General features: G+C 39.3%; 1 protein-coding gene across 1 annotated transcript in view; it reads right to left on the reverse strand.

Moving 5' to 3' along the window:
- Nucleotides 1-6,230: 6,230 nt before the first annotated feature.
- The window catches only part of LOC139720834 (leucine-rich repeat-containing protein 71-like), a 112,353-nt gene continuing 96,741 nt past the window's right edge, over nucleotides 6,231-21,842 (reverse strand). Inside the window, 6 exon segments of the mRNA XM_071632171.1 lie at nucleotides 6,231-6,438; nucleotides 8,711-8,753; nucleotides 8,755-8,827; nucleotides 10,931-11,042; nucleotides 13,042-13,106; nucleotides 19,516-19,542. Coding sequence (XP_071488272.1) covers nucleotides 6,313-6,438; nucleotides 8,711-8,753; nucleotides 8,755-8,827; nucleotides 10,931-11,042; nucleotides 13,042-13,106; nucleotides 19,516-19,542 — 446 coding nt within the window. The 3' untranslated portion in view covers nucleotides 6,231-6,312.

Raw genomic sequence — 21,842 nt, forward strand, 5'->3', positions numbered from 1 at the left:
TTTTTTTTTTTAATATTTGTGTATAGTTGAAATAATTACATCTTTTTGGATCATGATACCGTGCAAAGACATTCTTACTCTGTGACGTATCATGAATGTCTACCAGTAAGTTATGTGACCCCGAAGAAAATAAAAATTATATTGACTTCTCGTAAACACCCAAAAGGAGAGCATCTGTTGCACATAGATAATTGGCTCAAACTTTTTGGCGCCGTCTATTAATTGCTACATTCTAGAATGGTAAAAGAGCAACAGTTCATTTCATCTGTGTGACGACTGTTTGAGAATCCAGTAGCGAAATCAATTTCTCCATTCCCTTGGGGAGATTTGTAGAATTCATCTGTTCCCGTGGATTTTAACCGGGTTAAGCAATCCACCGAACATTTTCAGCATATCTGATTGAAACTGTGCATCGACATTGCACACGAAACCCATCAAGTTTTTCTTTCTCAAGATTTGTGCTCTCATTTCAGCCACAGTATCCTCTGCTCCTAATCAATTTTGCAGCTGCTGTATGATTTCATCTCTGTCACTTTATATGTTTCATATTCAACAAGTTTTGTACGGTTCAAGGCTGTTCTGAGACTTTCCCTGGTTCCTTACGGGGGACCGTTATTTGATGAAGCACTACCCTAATTAACGACTTTACAATCTGTCTTTTTCTTTAATTGTTTTGTTTTGAAACTATTTCTTTTGGGTCCTCTTTGTTCTACAATGCACTGGAAATCACATTTGTCACCTGCATCACCAGGGGAATGAGAAGCAATCAAACTTCATCTCGCCTCGCCCATCCAAAAAGTGGCCCGGGAGTCTGAGCATCCATGTTACCCGCTGCACACTTCGATCCCGACCCATGATTGAATGTCCCCGATAACGAGGCTCCCCACAGCTGTCTAAATTGATCTGTCAGGACAATGCGCGCCCTCGTGCAGAATCATCCCCATCTCCCTCGCCCCTCCCCCCCCCCCCCCCCCCGCCCACTTCTACATCCTACGGGGATAAGAGAACATCATATTTTGCCAACACTTCCTTCCTTCCTTCCATATTTCACTCACTCACATTCCAGTCTCTTTCGTCTGTACGCTGCCCTCTTGGGGCCAGGACGTGTCTGGTAACACTTCAAACCAACGAGAACCACGGGCAACTGTCACTACTGATGCACAACCCCCATCTCTGACTGATTGAAATAACGGGCCACGAGTTCCCCTTCCCCCCCCCCCCCCCTTTGCCCAACCTTTTTTTTTTTTTTGAAATTATTATTACACTAGCAGGCAAGGGACAACTGTTTACCAGGAACTCTTTGCACGTTGCTGATAAAAATTGTCCCATATGTGCGGCAAGATATAGGCTCATATTATTTGCGCCACACAACATGTGTGCATGCAGACAGAGAAAAGGACAGTGAATTGAGAAGGGAGAGGGAGCGCCAGAGCGAGAATAAACAGAAGGGGAAAACGGGGACGGGGAGTATGTGTGAGGAAACAAAGGACAATAGCTGGTAGAAAATGGGAAGGAAAACACAAAAAGAGAAGAAAAAAAAATAGTGGAAGAAATGAGAAGCCATGATATGAGAACAAGATGAGTGTGGGAGGAAAAAAAAATGGGAGAGGAAAGATGAAGATAACTCACAAAATAAAGACAAATCACAAGAAAACAAGTGAGGAAAGAAGAGAGAAAATATGGGGCAAAATGGCAGACGGGGAAAATGAAAGAAAAATATTAAGGTCAATATGAGGGCAAATATAAGGCAGGAGGAAGACTGGAGAGGGGTAGGTAGAGAAAGGGAGAGAGAAACATATAGATTGATAGAGAGAGAGACAGGAGAGAGAGAGAGTACCAAAAGGAAATGAAAAGGATATGATTGAGCTTGATATTACACGGCCTCTAGCACTTTTATTTCGCCTGTCATCATCGGAAAAGTCTCAATATGAGCAGAACACCGCAAAGATCCTCTCAGATGACATCCCCTGATCAAGGAAACTCCACCCTCCTACGATTCAAGCAGAAAGCTGGCTCCCGTGAATATAGAGCCCTAGCTGGTGCATTATAAACATACTCCCGGAAAACTGAAACCCACCAAACTCCAAAACAAGAACAAGAAGAGAACAACAACAACAACAAAAACCACTTTCTATTTCTGATAACTGGAGCAAGTTGCCATTAAGGTTTCATACTCATTACCAACTTGGTAGGAAGATGACCATACAAGTACTATATCATTGCATTAAAGGGATGTTATAATTTTGGTTGAGATCGGGCTTCAGATTGTTTTTTCTTTTGTGAGATCATAAGAAACTACTTATGAAATATGAAATAACATACAATTCTAAGATTAATTCAAAGTTTATTTGATGGTCCTAATAAAAGATGGGACCCACCTTTTATAAGGACCACTTTGTTTTTGGATATCTTAGCCATTTCAAAATCAATATTCATTGAATAAGCCAGTTACAAAATATGAAAGAGCATACAATGCTTAGAGGAATTCAAAGTTTATTTGATGAAAATCAATTTTTGAAAAAAAAAAAATAATGGCTGAGATATCCAAAAACAAAGAGGTCATAATAAAAGGCGGGACCCACTTGTTATTAGGATCCCAACCACAACTATATTATCCCTTTAACCCGTGTTGAGGATGAGTCCCGAGTATACTCGGGCAGGTGTCTATGGGAAATAGGTGTTGTAGCAAAATCAGTCCATCCTCAACAGGATAATCATACGCACCGACACTCTTTGCTGCCATGCAATCTTGATCTGTGACTCCCGATACTCAATGCACATTTTGTTGAAAAAAACAATACACACAATGGAATCTATGAAAATTTGAATGTCTCTAGAGACATCAAATGAATCAAGTACTATCTAGAATCTGTAGAGTCACGAAATTACTTGTCGAGTTTATCTTAATGACATGTTGAATTCTAGAATTCCTCCTTTGTCCGGTTCATCAAATGTCACAAATATTCCCTCAACAGTGAACTTTGGGCGAGTCTCCTTCAGAATGCATGAAAGACATTCAGAGTTTATTTCCATCTTTCAAGTCGTGTGGCAGTGCTCTGCACTAAGTTCTTGGACACACTTCACAAAATGATACAACTATACTCTCATCCTACAGCTGTAATGGTAAAAGTATACTTGCTGAATGCTTTCTTTGATATATTTTCTGTTCCCTACAGCAATGAATGTGCCATTATGTAGTTGATTTTCCTTGAATATAAACAATATGTTGATTTGATTAATTTCTAGAAAATAATACAGATTTGATTCAACAGTGCATCTACTTTTATTACTGTCATTGTTATCATCATCATCATTATGATTATTGCTATCATCATTTTCATCATCATCATCATCATCATCATCATCATCATCATCATCATCATCATCATCATTTTCAGTATCATCATTGTTACCATTCATTATCATTTCAATGGTCAGGAAGGCAACATATCATTCATAGCAAGAAAACAAGAATAGAATATGTCCAGGCATATGATCTTGGGGTCTAAATCGAAAGAATGCTCTTGTGAATAACTGTCATACCAAACACACACGGAGTCATTGGAGTAGAAAGCATTGTCTTGTCAGTTTGTTGAGAGTCGGCCACTTGCTTCTTGCTTTGAAAGCATGGAAGCACTAGGGCGAAAGTGGAGATATAATTCCAACTCTCATACACTCTCATTCTCATTGAGTGGTATATCAATACAGTGTAAATCAATTTTCTTTCTTAATTCAAAGTGCTTCCTTTAGAATCACTCTGCTCTCATTCCTGTTCATTATCACAATCACACAACAAAAGACACAACACAGAATTTAAATTGCATTCATAGATGATTCATTCATAGATTTAATTTACCAAGTTTCTCAGGCAATGTACAAGTGATAAAACATATATCACAATATGAAGTATACGAGTATGTACAGATCATTCTACAATACAGTTTATACAAGCGCTGAATATTGTAGTTATCAGCAATCAATGTACAATTCAGCTGATGTGTACATATCCAACTGTATTTACAAAGTTATGTAAATTTCAAATTATCAATTTTTCTTTTGTTTGAGGGGAATCTGGAGACTGACAAACTCAGCACACACCTTCACATGGACTCATTCACACATACATTATTACAGACAAAACACACGCACACATATTTTTTCTTTGCCTCTCTTTCCACAGAGCAAATCTTCTCTTTCATCATTTCCACTCCCTGCCTCTCTGTCCTCCAACAGTGCCTTCCTTCTTTTTGTCTTTTTTTAAAAATCAAAAAAATCTATTAATTGTGGTCTTTTATTTGATGGCAAAATAGTTATGAGGGAAAAAATGAAGGAAGATTTTCATTTTAAATCAACCCTCAACTCTTTCAGCAGTGGAAAAAAAATCTTCAAAGACTGCTAACACCGATGGGTGCAGTCTAAGCAAATACTGGATTTTACGCCAGGGTAAACAAATGGGGTGTAAACCTATACGGCTAACATCTGGGCAAATAATCTGCTGTTTGCTAAAAGTGGAATGTCATTACAAATGCTTGTGTTACCTAAGGCTCCTCTTTGTAAAGATATAGAAAAAAAAAGAGAAAAAAACCCCCCGAAAAACACTTTGTGGGATTATCATGGTGTGTTGAAGAATCATGTACACATTTCTTCACGATATACCAGCACTGATAAGGGCACAGTACTGAGTTGCAGGGTGCTTCGGAACTATGAATTACACAGGACGTTTAAGTGGTGCATTCAAAAAGCTTATTCTTGTCCGCTTGATTTCCACTGTGTAATACGAGAAAATATTGAAGGAAATGCATAGGCCAATGTTTTAATTCCCCATAAGCTACCGTTCTTTGTGGCCGTGCAATATTACACCGTGTATTGTCTCATCTGTCGTACAAGTGCTTGCTAGGTGCACAGACTCTCATTACATTTCACAAGTTTGCAAACATCTTGCTACATAGGCAAGTGCAAGTCACTTTATTTTCAGTGCAGAGTTGACCTCAATGTCTCGTAGAAGTATGGTACTTTTTCACAGTTAATGCCATCTCTAGATAATGACTATAGATAATAATGAATATATTTAATGGCTCTAATTCATGGAATGCCAGGGTATATTGCACTCGTTAGAGCCAATATTGCACTCATCTTTAATTCGTGCATATTGACCGGTAACTCCTGCAATATTTCCTGGTATCCCATTCATTGATATCCAGTATTATGTAAATATCATTATCAATGCTAAAATCAAGCAGAAAACAAGAAAAGATCAAAATAATCATTTCCAAGTGAATGTGACCTTTTCATGTAAGATTGATACTGAATCTGCAAATACTATTAAAAAATGAAATCTGATGGGCATTCCCTGCCAATGTCTGTATTTACTTGATAACAAAGACAACAAATGCCATGTAGTTCTCATCATGGAATAACAGAGAGGTATAGTGAATTAGGCCCTATGAATGATTAGAAAATAGCAACTCAAGTTGGCTTTCGCTATAAAGCATTTTGAAGATTGCTTGAAACTGCAGACCACCTGCGATTAGTGTCTCGAAGACAGTCATTTCAATTCAGATATAAAGCACAGACTGGAATTTCAAGGGGCTTTTCTAAAACATTGGATTTTCACAGAATTCTCAATTACTTGACTAATATAATGTTCTGTGTATGCCATCTGTTGCTAACAACAACACAGAGCCCTTAACCCGTTGAGGACGAGTCCCGAGTATACTCGGGCAAGTGTCTATGGGAAATGCGTGTTGTAGCAAAATCAGCCAGTCCTCAATGGGTTAATGTCTTCATGACAAAAACATTTGATAACTAAAAGCCAAAAAGAAAGCAAAAGCAAGCCCCCTATTAAAAAAAACAAACAAAAAAAACCCCCATCAAATATCAAGGAATGTTGCTAGAGCCATGCTCTCCAAACTTTGATTATCAAACAAAATCCTAGCCGCCCCAGCTTTTAATTTTGCACACACACAAAAAAAAATTGATTTGTTAATCTCCCTTGTGATGTCATTCTGCCTCTCACAAACTGTTACAGGAGGAATGGTGAGAAATGAATATACATCTGATGATGAGCAATAGGCTACATCAAAAATCACAAGATCCCAGCGTCTGCACCCCAGCATGCGCCACTGGCTTTGGTCGTTTTGCATTCAAGGGAAGAAAACTGAAGGAAATCTTAAAAAGAGTTCTCTATAGTATCTCTCAATCTCCTCCTCTCTTCCCCGCCCACGCCCACTGTCGCCGCCGCCGTGTGCAGTCATGGGAGAAAACTGCCCGGCTCTCATTTTTGATGGCTGGTTTTTCCCTCGATCCTCCAAACTAGCCCGCCGTTGACTGGTTGTCCCCCGAGGGGCTCTGCGACACCGGCTTGTAGAATGGGTCCTTCTGGACCATGAGGTCATGGAGTTTCTGGTAAGTCTCGCACTCTCCGCTGACGCCGTTCTTCTGCAAAGGGATGGTTTGAAGACAAACGAGACGAAACAAAAATCAACAGATCAGCTCAAGCGCGATATGCACATCAACATTTCTCTTAGTCATGTATGTTCTTTGGTTCTTCAAAATATTATCTGTATGCTGGAAATCTACTAGGGTACCAAGAAGCATGGTGACAGCCGCAAGTACAGCATGCATACGATTCTCCGTTTCGGAAACCAGAAATTGTATGCATTCAATGAAATAGGGAGACCACTCGCACGGAAACACAATGATATGACCTTTACTGGCAGGTGGACATTGCACACAGGCAAAACTGTGTACACATTACCAACTCTCAGGGGAATCAAACTAGTGGTCTTTGCAAGTGAGGGGCTTTCAGACCAAGATGCTGGTTTAAACAGGCTTATTGGGTCCATTGCTATCTGTTTCATGTTTGATGTTACTCAGCACATCAATGAAACAGAAAGATTTGGATTTAAAAACATGGCTATCACCTGACCATTTCGGTTGCCATGATAAGTTTTCCCCACATGATTTCTGTGACAATGTTAACGACTTCGTTTCATTGGGATTTGGAGGACATATTGATTTTCTCTTCTCCCCCCATCAAGTCTAAAGCAGCATTTTCCATCTAGTCCTCCACAAAGCCAGGCAATTTTAATCCATTCTTTGGATTCTCATGGGCTATTGATCCATTCTGTTGGCCAATCAAAACAGCTTTTTGATAGTCAAGAAAGTATGCAATGTTAGGAATGTAAAACTCGGCAGCTACACTGAAAACAAAGTGGGCACAAGGATTTAAAACACACTTGTTGCAGAGCTTCTTTTTCTCTCTCTTTAAGAAGTTGCCAGCTTTATTTCATATCTACACTCTATCGCCTTCTATTAATGACAAGTATCAGTACAAGCTTGCAAATTAACATTCCCCTTTGCTCTGGAAAGTCTGCCGAGATCCCAAAGTTCAGCCTAATTCGAATCCCCGCACAATACGCAATTTGCGGCTTTTCAAAAAACTTGTGCTTCCAATGGGCCGATTATTACACCTGTTTTGATAGCTATTGACACAACACAGCATCCTGATAGTCTGGATACACGTAGGGAAAACACACACACATACACTCAAACACATATTATGAGTAAAGTAGGCATAGGTAAGAAAATTCATATAAATGCAGATGTCCTCCCTCAGGGCACGTAAATCCCCCAAGAAGCAAGAAAGTAATAAATATTGGGAATTAAGATACCCAAATGCACCTCATGTATTTCCTTCCCTGAGTCAACTATGCAATCTAAAGCTCTCATCTTTCTTTAAATATTTACCCGTTTTTCCCCCCTGCAATGATCTTCTGAGTACACAGAAGCAAGAAATCTCTGCAAAGTTTATTATTCCAACATGACATATTCCTTTCAACTAAAAACAACTTGACAATCACGGTTGGATTGTATAATCCTTCACAGCAGCACTGCCAACCTGCTTTTCCCCCTCACACTCTAGAAGTTGATGGTGAGATCTGGGATCTACTCCGGTACATGATGATCCCCCGAGGATTACTGACGAGGACTGTTCACATCTCTGTTAGACTAATCGTTTTTTTCTTCTCCTTCCCCCCTTTATTTTTCTAGTGCCAGATATGTGGGTTTCATGTATTCATTTTTGGAGAACATCAGGTGGAAAAAATAATTCATGAGAACCAGAGTGTCAAAAATATCCATAACCACAATCTTTAATGACAGACATATTATACAAAAGTTTTTGATGAAGAAGCTGTGATAAGAATATTCTGCATTTGTTCATCGCTGCAAACTTTTGCTAGGAAATTCTGGACAGAGCATTGCATAATTGGTATGTAAGGCCAGGTAAAAAAGAGAAAGTTAGTTTCTAGTCTGGATTTTTCGAGAGAGGTAATGTGGGAGGTCCTTGCTATTTGATATCTTACTATTTTTCTGATCTGAAGCCACTGCATGCATGGGCAATTGCAAGCTATAGCACGCGGCACTAGTGTGGTTTCGCACAGCCCTGTAGGCTTCCATAGTGATTTTCAGTCATGCACAAACTAACCCTAACCATTTCACAACCTAAAATACTTATGTCTGAGTCTACAAAGTCAAATAAAAGTTGAATATTTGCCATTGACTTTGGCACTTTTACACATTTCGGAATGATTTTACACTGCTGCTATGTATGTGCACAGTATTTTGTCACTTTTAAGATCCTATTCTTTGCTTGAAAATGTTGTCATTGTTGGGTAAGAATTCCTGTTCAGATGGAGAGTTGACTTACCGCAATGGACAACCTCATTAGCCCTTTGAGAGCCGGATGAGGACAGTGTGCTGAGGGTCTGCTGATACTGGACAGCGAGAAGTAATGCCTTCATACCTGCCTCCCCGATTTGATTACCTGTGGTGCGAAGCAAAAAAAAAAAAAAAGAATGTGGGGGATAGGAGGAGGAGGAGAAGGATGGGGAGAGGAGGAGGGGGAGAGGAGGTGGTGGAAGGAGAGGAGGAGGAGGAGGAGGAGGGGGAAGCGGGAGGGGAAGGAGGAAGAGGAGGAGGAGGAAGAGAAGGAGGAGGAGGGGAAAGAGGATTAGGAGAAAGAGGAGAAAGAGAAGGAAGAGGAGGAGAAAGAGGAGGAAGACGAGAAGGAGGAGGGGGAGGAGGTGGAGAAGGAGGAGGAGGGAAGGGGAAGAAGGAGAAAGAGGAGGATGATGAAGAGGAGGAAGGGGAGAGGAGGGAGAGGAGGAGGAGGAAGAAGAGAAGGAAGAAGAGTAGGAGGGGTAGAAGAGGAGGAGGAGGAAAAGGAGGAGGAGGAAGGGGGAAGAGGAGGAGGAGAAGAAGAATGCGGAGGGAGAGGAGGAGGTGGAGGAGGAAGAAGAGAAGGAAGAAGAGTAGGAGGGGTAGAAGGGGAGGAGGAAGAGGAGGAGGAGGAAGGGGGAAGAGGAGGAGGAGAAGAATGAGGAGGGAGAGGAGGAGGTGGAGGAGGAAGAAGAGAAGGAAGAAGAGTAGGAGGGGTAGAAGGGGAGGAGGAGGAGGAAGAGGAGGAGGAGGAAGGGGGAAGAGGAGGAGGAGGAGGAGGAAGAAGAAGAAGAGGAGGAGCAGGAGGAGTTATTATGAACAATATGCTCTGGGTTCTGGGATGCTGTGCACTGTACTTCATAAAGGAACACTCTTCGGAAGGCACTCTGTCAATATATGGATACCATTCTATTTTTTTTTTTTTTGTTGTTGTCATGAGCCTAAAATGAAGAGGACTGATACTCTTCAATGCAGATAATGTTATATTTCATCCTTACCAAGTGCCTTCTGCACCTTTTTCAGCAATGGGGAATTGAACTTCCTCACTCTTGAATGAACATCGTCTCCCATCCACACCCTAGTGACTTGGAAGCAGCGTCAAACGAGCAGCTGCTGCGTGAAAGAATAATTTGGCTCGAGAAAGTCCAATGGAGTGGATGAAAGCTAGTCAGCCAAGTATAAGGTTACCTAATGACGGAAAGAGTGGGCAATTACCAGATGAGTTTCTATGTGTTTACTCAAATTGCTGAAAGTTTTCTGTATCAATTAGGCTTCCTGTCACTGTTGGTATCATTTTGAAAGTATTATCTGTGTCCACTGGGTAGCATTATGCAGTATTTGAATAGTTAAAAAGGAATTAAATTCTTGAAAAGCGTGGGTGCCCCCATCAATGTGTTAAAAAGAAAGAGAGAGAGAGAGAGAGGGGGGATAGAGGGACTTAAGATATACAAACAATACCTGTTTGAGAAGCACGAGTCAAATGCATGATTAATTCTTTGAAGCATCATTTGATACGATGATTGGTCATCTCCAATATAAACGCAAAGTCTCCACATATCTCTCCTTTTCAAAACGTCAGCAGAGCATCATATCAGTTTGAAGGCATACAAGTCTGTTCACATCATCTGTTCATATTACCTCGTGCATCCAATATCACTTTATATACCCATCCTCTCCTTCCTTCTCTTGAAACCATGAATATTCATGAGAATGTCACATTTGAAGTATCCCCAAACAGCAATGAAGTGTACAAGCAGAATTATTTTTTTTCTGCTTGTATCTACAGAAAACACAAGCAGAAAAAAGAAAGAAAAATGAAGTAAATTGAGCCTACGTGAGTCCACATTGCAAACATCTTGTTTCACTCATTCTTTGTGTTGTTCATGAAAAACACACACTTGAGACGTAGTGGTGTCTCCAAACCCCCTGTGTGTACACAGAGGGGTTATTTCTGGGCCTGACATTGAGCACTGAGCGCTGATGTCGTTGTTCTGACCCACCGGTGAAGGGGCTGACAGCTTCTCGGTAACGCACGCGAGAAGGGCAGGAGAATCGATCCCGCCAGAGGAGTGAGCAAACGTGAGATGGATTACATCCCTAATCAATGTAAGGAAAACTCTGGAGGACTCGTGCCCGCGATGACGACGATGCACGCTGATGGGGGGAGATAAAGAGAGGAGGGGAGGGATCGAGGGAGTTGCCTACTCACGTGCAAGGTTAAGGTTGATGAGAGCCCGGTTGCCGGGGATCCAGAGCTGGCCGTCGATCGACTCCGGCTGCTCCGCCACGAGAGGGTTGATGGCTTCCAGGATGTCTGGTGACTGATGCACGGGAGAGAGGGAGGGGGGAGGACAGGGAGAAGACACATTACTTGTCAGAGTGATTGAGACATGGCATTGTAATAGATAGAAGTGACAGATGGAGGAGCTAGGGGATGGGAAGTGAAAAGGGGTGTCAGGCAATTGGGTGGTAAGGCGAGCTTTAGCTATTACCTACCAGTAAATCAATAAAAAAAAAAGATAGAAACAAAGACAGATAAAATGGTAAGTTAGAGAAAACAGATGAAAAGAAATGGTTATAAACTGGATGAGACATGGAAACATTTGAGATAATCTGGTTAATGACATATATTTGCACAGGACACTGAAAACAATGAGCACACAAATTTTCACCAAAAAATACAATAAACATAATGTATTATATTTAAAAAAAAATCTGGTTGAACTCTGCCTGGGCACAATACCCCCACCCTGCCTCTACTCTCCCTAAACTCTACCCAGTTCATGAAGGTTTAATATATGACCTCTGCTTCCACACATTAAAGTGCATGTTTGGTAGCCAAGAGAAGACATTTGCAGTGGACAAAGCAGACGACTTTATCACACAGGCGGGCACTATATATGGAGCTGGGGAATGAACCCTGTTACTGGGCGCTCAACAAGATTACGATGGTTCCACATGTAATGGGCAAGAAGGCTGGATAGGGAAGGCTCGCATTAAAGAGAAAAAGGGAATTGGGGAGGGGCGGGGATCAAGACACTTGTAGTAATTAAATGATGGAAGATGGGCAGGATGTATTTGGGAGACAGGCATTAATAGAGCAAAGGCCGCATTTATAGTTCAGTGGTGAACAAGGGACCGGGTGTTAGAGATGCTTAGTGGTGTGAATCAGAATTGAGGAGAGGGGAGGGGTGGGAGGAGACGTAGACAGCAAGAGAGGGAGATGAGAGATAGATGAAGCACACTGGTAGTGACAGCGGGGTGCAAATCTAACTGGATTAAGATTATCAGGGGTACAAGGTGGAGAAGACATTTTGGCACTATTAATCCAGTTGGTGCAGTTTGCACTGACACAGAGTACATGCCCACTCTTGACACCAAAGTGTGCTCTTCAGGGAGAAATACTAGTAACTTTATTGGGCAAGCCCACTAAAACAAATATAAAAGAGCAAAAAATGAGGGACTTGCACAAGAGAATGGCTATATACTTGTTTTTAAAAGGCAGGGTGATGGCAGGAATGGGCAAGAGAAAGATAATGGACGGTATCTTGGGAGAGAAGAAGAAGAAGTGATGAATCTGATGTAGCAATCAGGAGAATTCTGGGGTCTTTAAAGGTGGAGTAAAATGTATGAGGATACAGATTGATTGGAAATAGCCATATCAAAACAATAGCCTTAAAATATGCATAAATATATATCCATATATATGAAGAGTTTGTTTGCAAAACAGTTCAACTGCCATTTCTGAACATCTTTTAATAAAGCCAAGTACATAATCAGATAGAGTAAAATAAAACCTTTCCACTGATACATCACGTGTTACACAAGAATTAATACTCTTGAAGTTATGATTACAAATATCCTATATTTTCAGTTTCTTTTTGCTTTTCTTTTTAGCAGTTTTAATCACAAATATCTCTAATTAACAAGCATTGAGTTAACTCATGATCTTAAGATCACGCTATTCATAGAACCATACCGGCGTTTAAGTACCGGTAAATTTTGCATATATGTCTAACTTAACAGACGTAAAAAGCTTGAATGTGTTACACCGACCCAATCCATACGCGAAGCTGTAGGCCTATACCTTTACAATACCAACCCGCCCCCCCCCCCCCCACAAAAAAATACAAAGAGAAACTTAATAATTCTACCACACTATTTCTGTTAGTTAGTATTAACAGCCAAATCTCGTGGTAGAGAACAGAATGGAGCTGGTAGAAGAAGATGGTATGCAATGAGTATCTTTGTGGGGTATGGGGGGGGGGGGGCAAATGAAATGCAGATATTTGTTCATTTTGTTTCTCTCTGAGTTTTTACCTCGGCTTCACTCTGTTTCTTGTCCTTTCCCTTTGTCTTGCCTTTAGTCACCTTCATCGTTTCCGCTGTTTGACAGAAAAGGGGGAAAAAAGACAACACAAAAGCTTGAGCTGGAGTCGCAACACGAATCACATATCTCTGTATACCATAAGCCTACCATTTTTACATAGAAATATTCCTGCTGAACTCAATGTTTACACAAATATTGCAATATCTTAAAATCATTTTCTTTTTTGATGCCCCCGCTATCCGGTAGAATTATGCAGTGTTAGCTTACATTATCCCTTGCCTTTCGGTACAAATTTCCTTCTGGGGGATAATAGCATTAAGACAAGAAAATCCTGCCTTTCATCTTTACAAAGTGCATCACTTTCACTCCTTCCCAGCAAGAAAGGGATTCTAATATTTGATTGAATCCCAGGAAGTGTGCGCTTGATGATAAGAACGGAAAATCCTGTGCAATGATTTAAATACATATACACTGCATTTATTTCTTCTTCTTCTTCTTTTTTTAAATCCTGCTTTACTGGAAAAACAAAACAAAACAAAACTAGGTAATATTTCTTGATGATAGCAAATGACATCACAAACGTCTTTCTTCCCCAGATATGAACTCTTCTTTATTTTAGTACTAAAAATCCCCAGGAATCACGAGTGCGATTCTAATCTATAAAATAAATTCAGATCTGCAGAACACAAATTGCTCTTTCACTTTTGAAATTCTGGTCAGAATATTACCACTGACACAAGTTGATTGTTAATGAAACGCGTTCATAATGAACTGCAAATTTCTGACATGGGCGAACGCAGAGTGAAACATATTTTGTTTTTATGTCATCAGATTATAAGTCATCACTAACCACTGACTCTCAAACACATTGATAGACATTTGACTGTGGGAAAATGGAGAGTGCAAGACAATTCATCAAAGTGACAGTTACAACCTTTTGAACCCGTGTGTAGAGTGCAGCACCCAAAGGAGTTGATGACACAAGTGATCATCAGGATTGCATATATACAACAATTATACTGTTGGATTCACACTCACATGATGAGTGCACATAATGATGACATTACATCACCTCTCTGCATGAATGCACACAAAACACATGACTGTTCAGCGGACTGTTGAAAATCTCAACAAACATACTTTCCCTATTACAATTCTCTCAGTATGATTTTGGTTGCCATATGACTTGGGTTTCTTCCCTCTCAAAGCGTCACTCCAACTAGACCTTCCAACTTTTCTGACTGAAAAACAGGGATGATTGGTACTCAAAATTAGGAAAGAAAGAGCAGTTCCCATGAGAGCGTGTAGTAAAATTATCAAGAAAAAATAGCAAACTCCTATTGAAACAAGAGCTGGGAATGGTCAAAATTTAGATTCTTTCCACCTCTAATTTAAATTCAGAATGGTTGCGAGGTCTTGTACTCCAACTATGACAATAAGAAATTTGTGCATTTGGCTTCTACAGTCCTAATTGCACGCCTGATATTTTGGATTCCTTGATTTCTTGTAATTTCTTTAAGTTATAGGATTTTTTTAATGGTATAGTACATAAATGTGTGGCTTTATTTTAAAGGGGGTTTGATAAATCAATTTAATCATGACATGTTTACTCTATTAAGAGGCAGTAACTACAAGACACACTGTTTACACTAATAGAACCCACAAAAATTTACACTGGTGTTTGGTAATTTAGTTTTACACCGGTGTAAATTCGTTTAAGGGATGTTGTCTTAACAACTGAGAGTGACTCTGCTTGATAATTTGGCGACGCTTTGTTGGCCGGTGGTTAACTTTGCAAAAGTGTAACAAAAATCACTGGGATCGTATAGTTTTGGTTGAGGCCTAACTTCAGGTTTCTAACATTTTTTTTTTTTTTTTTTTTGGTGAGATATAATTGAGAACCCTCTTATGAAATATAAAGGAGCATGCAATTCCAAGAGAAATTCAATGTTTATTTGACGAAAATTTGTTTTGAAATGGCTGAGATACCCAAAACAGAGCAATACTAATAAAAGGTGGGACCCACCTCTTATTCCGACAGCTTTGTTTTACTTTGTTTTTGGATGTCTCTGCCATTTCAAAACCGATTTTCATCAAATAAACTTTGAATTCTTCTTAGAATGGTACGCTCTGTACCATTTCACAAGCGGAATCTTGATATCTCGCAAAAAGTCAAAAGCCCATTTCTCATCTCCACCACCACTATACCATCCCTTTATGAACCAACAAAACAAAACAAAACATGTTTTCACAATTTTGGGTGGCTGAAAAGTTCTAATGAATGACACCCATCAGAAATGTTTTTCTTTTTTTTTCTCTGCGTGGTTTCAGAATAATTTCACACACTTTATGACTTAATAGGTGACATAGAAAGAAATGAACTCGAAACGTCTTTTACCAGATGCCACCTTTTGTTTATAGTTCATCATGTTTTGTATGCATTAATGCAGATTTATTCTGCTGTCTGGTATTAGTGTCATGTCAAACGATTACCCAGGTAAAAAATTCAAAACAACACACGTGAGGAAAACAAAAAACCCTCACCATAATAAAAGTGTTAATTTTAGTAACACAGCACACAGTGTACTATGGATACACATAGGAGATTACAGTTAATGAAAATCACAGCACAATGTAGGTGAATGTACCCTAACGCTGCATAGAATGTTCGTAGGTTAAATTGTGTGATGCCAATGTAGTTGTGTTGAAAACACAAGTTGTCTATTTTGACAGTGACATACATGTATATACACACATAAATGACATGTGACACACTACAGAGGAATTACATTTTTGTATATATGCATGTAGCTGGAAAATATGTCAAAAAGCAGCGATGATAAATTCACTCAAAGATGAATGCAAGTACAGCATAGGCCCACTGGTACCTCATTAGAGATGGCACCTGCCACAAACACTGAAAAGTACAGTCTTTGGATAGGGCATGTGACATCTCACAACATGTATTTTTACCATGAGAAAACACACAGGCGGTTTCCACTCTTGACAAGATACCACTGCATGGGCAAAAAAACCCACTTACGCTATTTTGGGGAAAGTCTTTTTCATCTCAAAAACTCCCATCTACTCAAAAGATGGAAAACATATGTGCAATCTTCTACCAGGTTTATGCTCTGTATTGAAACATTATTTGATGCAATCAATGTAATAATAGAGCAAAATATCACTGACCGGTGCAATGCACCTACGATGTAGTTGCAACGGGTGCTGTTCGTTATTCCGAAGGTTCGTTATTCCAAAGGGTCGTTACTCCGAAGGGTCGTTAATCCGAAACACCTACAGTGTATACCTAGAGTTTCGTTAATCCGAAAATGAAAAAGGGTTTGTTAATCCAAAAATTTGTTTCGTTATTCCGAAGGTTCGTTATTCCGAAGATTGGTTAATCCGAAAATGAAATTCGGAACAATGAACCTTCGGAATAACGAATCTTAGGAATAAAGAGCCTTTGGAATAACGAACCTTCGGAATAACGAGCTGTAACCGTTGCAACCACTGTGCATGATGCATGAAGTAGTCTATACCTAATTTATGTGGATGCATGCGACTGATGCTTTACTTTTATTACTGCAGTGAATCCGATAATTTATAGAAGCATAAAGCACCTAACGTACGCATATCATTAGAATGCACAAATAGATGAAAATCAAACAACGAATTACTACACTTTATAATCTTTTAATCCTTTCTCGGTTTTCTCTTCAATGGAATCAGCAACACTGTTGATGCATATTTGAGAACAGAAATTAGTTTAACCCGTTGAAGACTAAATGTAGTCTCAAGTATACTCGGGCAGGTGTCTATGGGAAACATGTGTTATAGCAAAATCAGCTCATTCTCAACAAAAATTACCAATGCCTAAACTCACCTATACAAAGATGAATAAATGGAGAAAAAAGCTATTTTCAACAGAAACAGTGAAGCTACACATCAGTCACATACTTGCGTAAAATCAAACACTGAGAAAGATATGACCAGTTGAATATTAAACTGAAAGTCACATCCAATGTGGCACTCCGTGGGATATGAAAAAAGCAGTGTTGGTCTGGACAGAGTGACATCAGTTGTGGCATCCAGTACCATTATGTTTTCTTTGCTCTGTTGTCACATAACAATGGTACGCGACATTTAAAAAACAAAAAATTACATAATCCTGGTTGTTATACTCTTTCATATTCCTTCTGATGTGGGCAATAGCATCAGTACTACAAACTGTCTACTAATTGCTGATGGATATTAAAGAAAATATGAATTGTCATTTACAAGCAATGTCACTATTAAATCATTTTTTCTGAAGAACTTTCTCCTATACTTGGAGGAAAATATTTCTCTCATGACCCTGCCTGATACAACCGTAAAAGTTAAAGATGCGCAGACCCGGAGTGGAAATGAGTCTAAGCGTAAGCGCTAAAGAGGAGTCGATAACATTACATGTAGGTGTCTGTAGGAAACTTGCGCCGTCTGCCCGCGTATGCATTCAACTATCAAACCAGTAGGTCAATGTACCTTTAGCAGATAGTTATTCCCCTGAACAAGATCTGTGAACATACATGTCATGAGTGAGGAATATTTCAAGGCATAAATGTCACAGTCACATGCCACCACTGTCAAAGTTACGACGTAGTCAAATCCCCTGAGTGAGATCACTCAAACTGTGAACACAACAACTGACGAATATTCAAAGACATTAATGATGTCTTTTAGTCACATGACCAAAACTGCCGACACCTGTGGATGGCATGTCACATAAGTCAAGATGACCACACTTATGGTCTTGGCATCTAGCATTCTCTTTTTCTTAACTATAGATCAATTTCTTGTTTTTTTTGTGGCTGATCTATTGTTACATCTAAACTACCTTTCTTGCTTTTCCTTTTGAAAAGATTTTCTTTGCCTCCTACTTCACATACGATATTGCGCTCTGAAGCGTATGAGTAGGAGCCTATATTTGGCGGGTTTTCATTCCTGCTCTATAATCCTGATTGAAGAGTGCACCTTTTTCTTTCAGAATCATAATCCTTCTTCTCATAATCCTTCCTTCTTCTTGTAATAGTCATCTCCCAGGGGAGAGGTGGCCGGGTAAGAGGATACTTTCAATTCCCCGTGGAACAATTTTATAGCTTGTTTGCTTGTTGGTTTTTTGGTTGTTGTTGTTGCATTTTTCATTACAGGCTGTGTTCTCTCTCGCTGCCTCTTCCCACTACCAGATGCTGTGTGTGTGAAACTATCGCAGTCAGTACTACCATTGAGACTTACACTTGAGCAAATGAAGAGAGCATCAACGATTCATCTCTGCAAAATGACTCTGTACTCAAAGTGCACATTTGTCAGTCAATACTATAAAAAAAAATGGACAGAAAGAAATAAGTTACCCCTCCCCCCCCCCCCCCCCCCCCACCACTGACGGTGCAATTTTCTTATCTCATTCTGTGAGATGATCTATTGATTTTTCCAGTACAGAAATATCAAAACTCATTGCAACTATATGTATAATTCACAATATTGACAGTGTTTCTCATTTTCAATGACAGGCAAATGCCCATTCTCATTTTCTATTGTTTTGTGTGTTAAATGTGGAAAAAAAAAAATCTGGACAAAGAGGTGGATCTGTTGCCTATATATATCTTGGTAATGGCATCCTTTGTTCTATGCAGGTACGGCGATTTGAAATAATCCACCTGCCACATGTTACTGTATGTATCTCAAGTAAGGACTACTATATACTAGTAGAACTACTGTTACAGCTTGGCAGCCGAATTGCACGGCGACGACAGCAGTGATGAAGACGGTGGCGATGGTAACGATGTCGATGATGATAAGGCAAATGAGGACGACCTGTGCTGTAGTCTACGAACTAAAGGTCAGTTTTAACGAACTCACTTTGCATGCAAGAGTGTGTTAAATCCAAAGAGACAATCACTTTTAGTATAAAGGCACTGTATTCTATCTCCTAGTGGTTTAATCTTGGCTACTATGTTCTAAAGTTAATTAGCTACTCTGTAATATGGTCAATCAAACCCAATGATAACTATGATTAAAAACATGCAGACCCAGATACCCGATGTCAATAATGGCTATTTCATGCATGATTAGATTGATTTTTCATTAGAAAGCAAAACTTTGATGATTCGTGCAATATCATTCCATTAGAAAGAAGCATTACTTGCATGAGACAATTTGTTCTCTTGGTTTATAAATTGAAAGGAGTTAAAAGAGAAAAGGAGGCTATTATTCAAATGCATTTTATAAGCTGCACAAAATGTCACACAAGCTAAACTCTAAGTACTGCAACACTTTTTATCTTTTCTTTTTTTTTTTCTTTATCTAGAAGGACTACACGCCAAACCAAATTCCTATGCTAGTAGGTCAAATAACTATATTCTTTTGCCGGATGTACTATAAACAAAAGGCAAAAACAATAAAACACACGCAAAAAAAAAAAACACCTCTAGATCCATGGCGCTGATTCGGTTCTATTAGGCAAACGGCGTGACATCATTTTTTTTTTTGTTGCAGCCGCAGATGACACGGTTGACAAGGGTCCAACAGGAAAGAGACGGGTCAGGACAGAAGTGGGAACAAAAGGAAAAAGAAGATGTTATCGTGCATCATCGGGGTAGACCGGTGTTGGAGTGAGGGTGGCTGATGTTGGACGGCAGGAGGATTATCCAGTGTGCAGATGGGAGATAACAATTTCGAGATGGAGATGGGGGAAAAAAATGCTGTATATCTTTATTTAAACATATAATCTCCCCTTCTTTTCTTTCCTTCTTATCTTATTTTTTTTTTTTTTTTTTTGCCTTTCTGGGAATGGAAAGATCAAGGATAAATGGACGAAAAGCGTTGTCTTATTGTTATCACCTAAAGATTTTAAATAGAATGCATACATGTACTGTTTTTGCACACAAGGGACATCATGTAGCAAAACTCTTTGGCAGATGCCATTCTTCCCCCAAATATCGCAACAAGGGAATCAAAATTGCTGCGCTTAATGTCGCGAGAAGTTGAGAGGAGTAATCAGTTAGATGTCACTGATTTTAGCATTGTTCACCCGGTTACTGCAGAGTTCATCCCGGCTTAAGTAAAACTTTAAACTTTTTTGGTGACTTTCTTTTGTGGGTTTCCCCACATATTCAATATACCACCACTGCAGTATTAAAAGAAATTGGGCAAATATCAAGAAGATAAACATCTTTGAATGGGTGACACAAGGAGTCTTGGCATTTCTGTTCAAATACGCAAAATATATATGGTAAAGAAAATATAAAAATAAAAGTATAAAAATATGAAAAATATATTAAAAATCATGCATTTTGGGGTTTGGAAAGAGGTGCGTGACTTCGTGGGTGCAACGGTCAATCTCTGTCGAGGGAAGGGAAAGAACACATTTATTTCAAGTACCACAGTGCAAAGGACATTCAAATCAATACTACATTAATGTAGTGCAACACTGATTAATATAACATAGATACGATTACAAATAGTGCGGTCACATATTAGCACGCGTTACTGTTAAAATGTTAATGATCACACATATTATTTCATTTCTCTACATCATAATCACGTTAGATGTTTCTTTTACTGACGGTAAATTTTCCACTTTTTTATACATTGTACATATGAGATCATGTCATTGTCAATTTCTTTTTCGTTTGTCTAATCAATGCAATTCCACATGATGTAGACCAGTGATTAGTTGAATATGAATGATGCACAAAACAACACTGGGTACACAAAGTGGCACAGAACACATTTCAGTCTTTATATCAGAAACTTCTACAAGTAATATGCCTTCAATATGCCACATACATCGATATTCAAATATGATATGACTATTTTCTAAATCTGAATTGTTGGATTTTTTTATTTGCTTATCTTTAATTTTTGATGAACATAGCAGTACTCAAAATATTGGCTACACACCTTTCCCTCACACATCAGCGAATCTTACCCCCAATTTTGGGAGGATCAAAGACTCAGACATATTCAAATCACAGACAAATTAGTTCACAATATTAAACACATTTGTGTATCAGTCCTCGAAGAGCAAACTATTATTAAAGTGAGGTGTAAATCACATTATTAGATGAGACAGCACCCTCCTATAACAGGCAGACATAATTAATTGTAAGATTGATGCTAATTAGAAGTGACTGGTTAGCTGCCTTGCAAACAAGGCTGTCATCACATTGCAGACCGTTCATCATATTATTACAGAGAGGGCTCCGACGTGAGTTAAAAAACGACCACTGGAAACTCTGAGGAGGAAGAGGAGGAGGAGGAGGGTGAGAAAACAGAGGGGCTTGTTCAGAGGGAAAGGGGGATATAATCTGAGGGAGAAGGATGTGATTTGGGGTAGACTTGTTAAAGGTAAAGGGGAAGTAATCTATTAGGGAAAAGGATGTGATTTGGGGTAGATTTGTTAAAGGTAAAAGGGATGTAATTTATTAGGGAAAAGGATGTGATTTGGGGTAGATTTGTGAAAGGTAAAAGGGATGTAATTTGGGGGAGAAGGATGTGATTTGAGTGAGATATATGATGATTCGGGGGAGTGAATGCAATTTGGGAAAGTGAATGTGATTCCAGGAGGGAATGAATTGAGACAAAAGTCTAGAGGGGTATTAAGAAAAAAAAAGAAAAAGAAAAAAAGAAAAGACCCGGGATGATGAGGAGAACAGTTATCCACGTGGGGAGGAATCATGATGGCACACTTCCTAGAATCATGATCATTACTACAGTCCTTCAACTTCTGGATTGCTTTTAATAATGTACA

Source organism: Diadema antillarum, unplaced genomic scaffold (genome assembly GCF_040938485.1).
Source record: "Diadema antillarum isolate AM-2024a unplaced genomic scaffold, OU_Dant_1.0 scf00000134, whole genome shotgun sequence".
In the NCBI taxonomy this organism is placed as follows: domain Eukaryota; kingdom Metazoa; phylum Echinodermata; class Echinoidea; order Diadematoida; family Diadematidae; genus Diadema; species Diadema antillarum.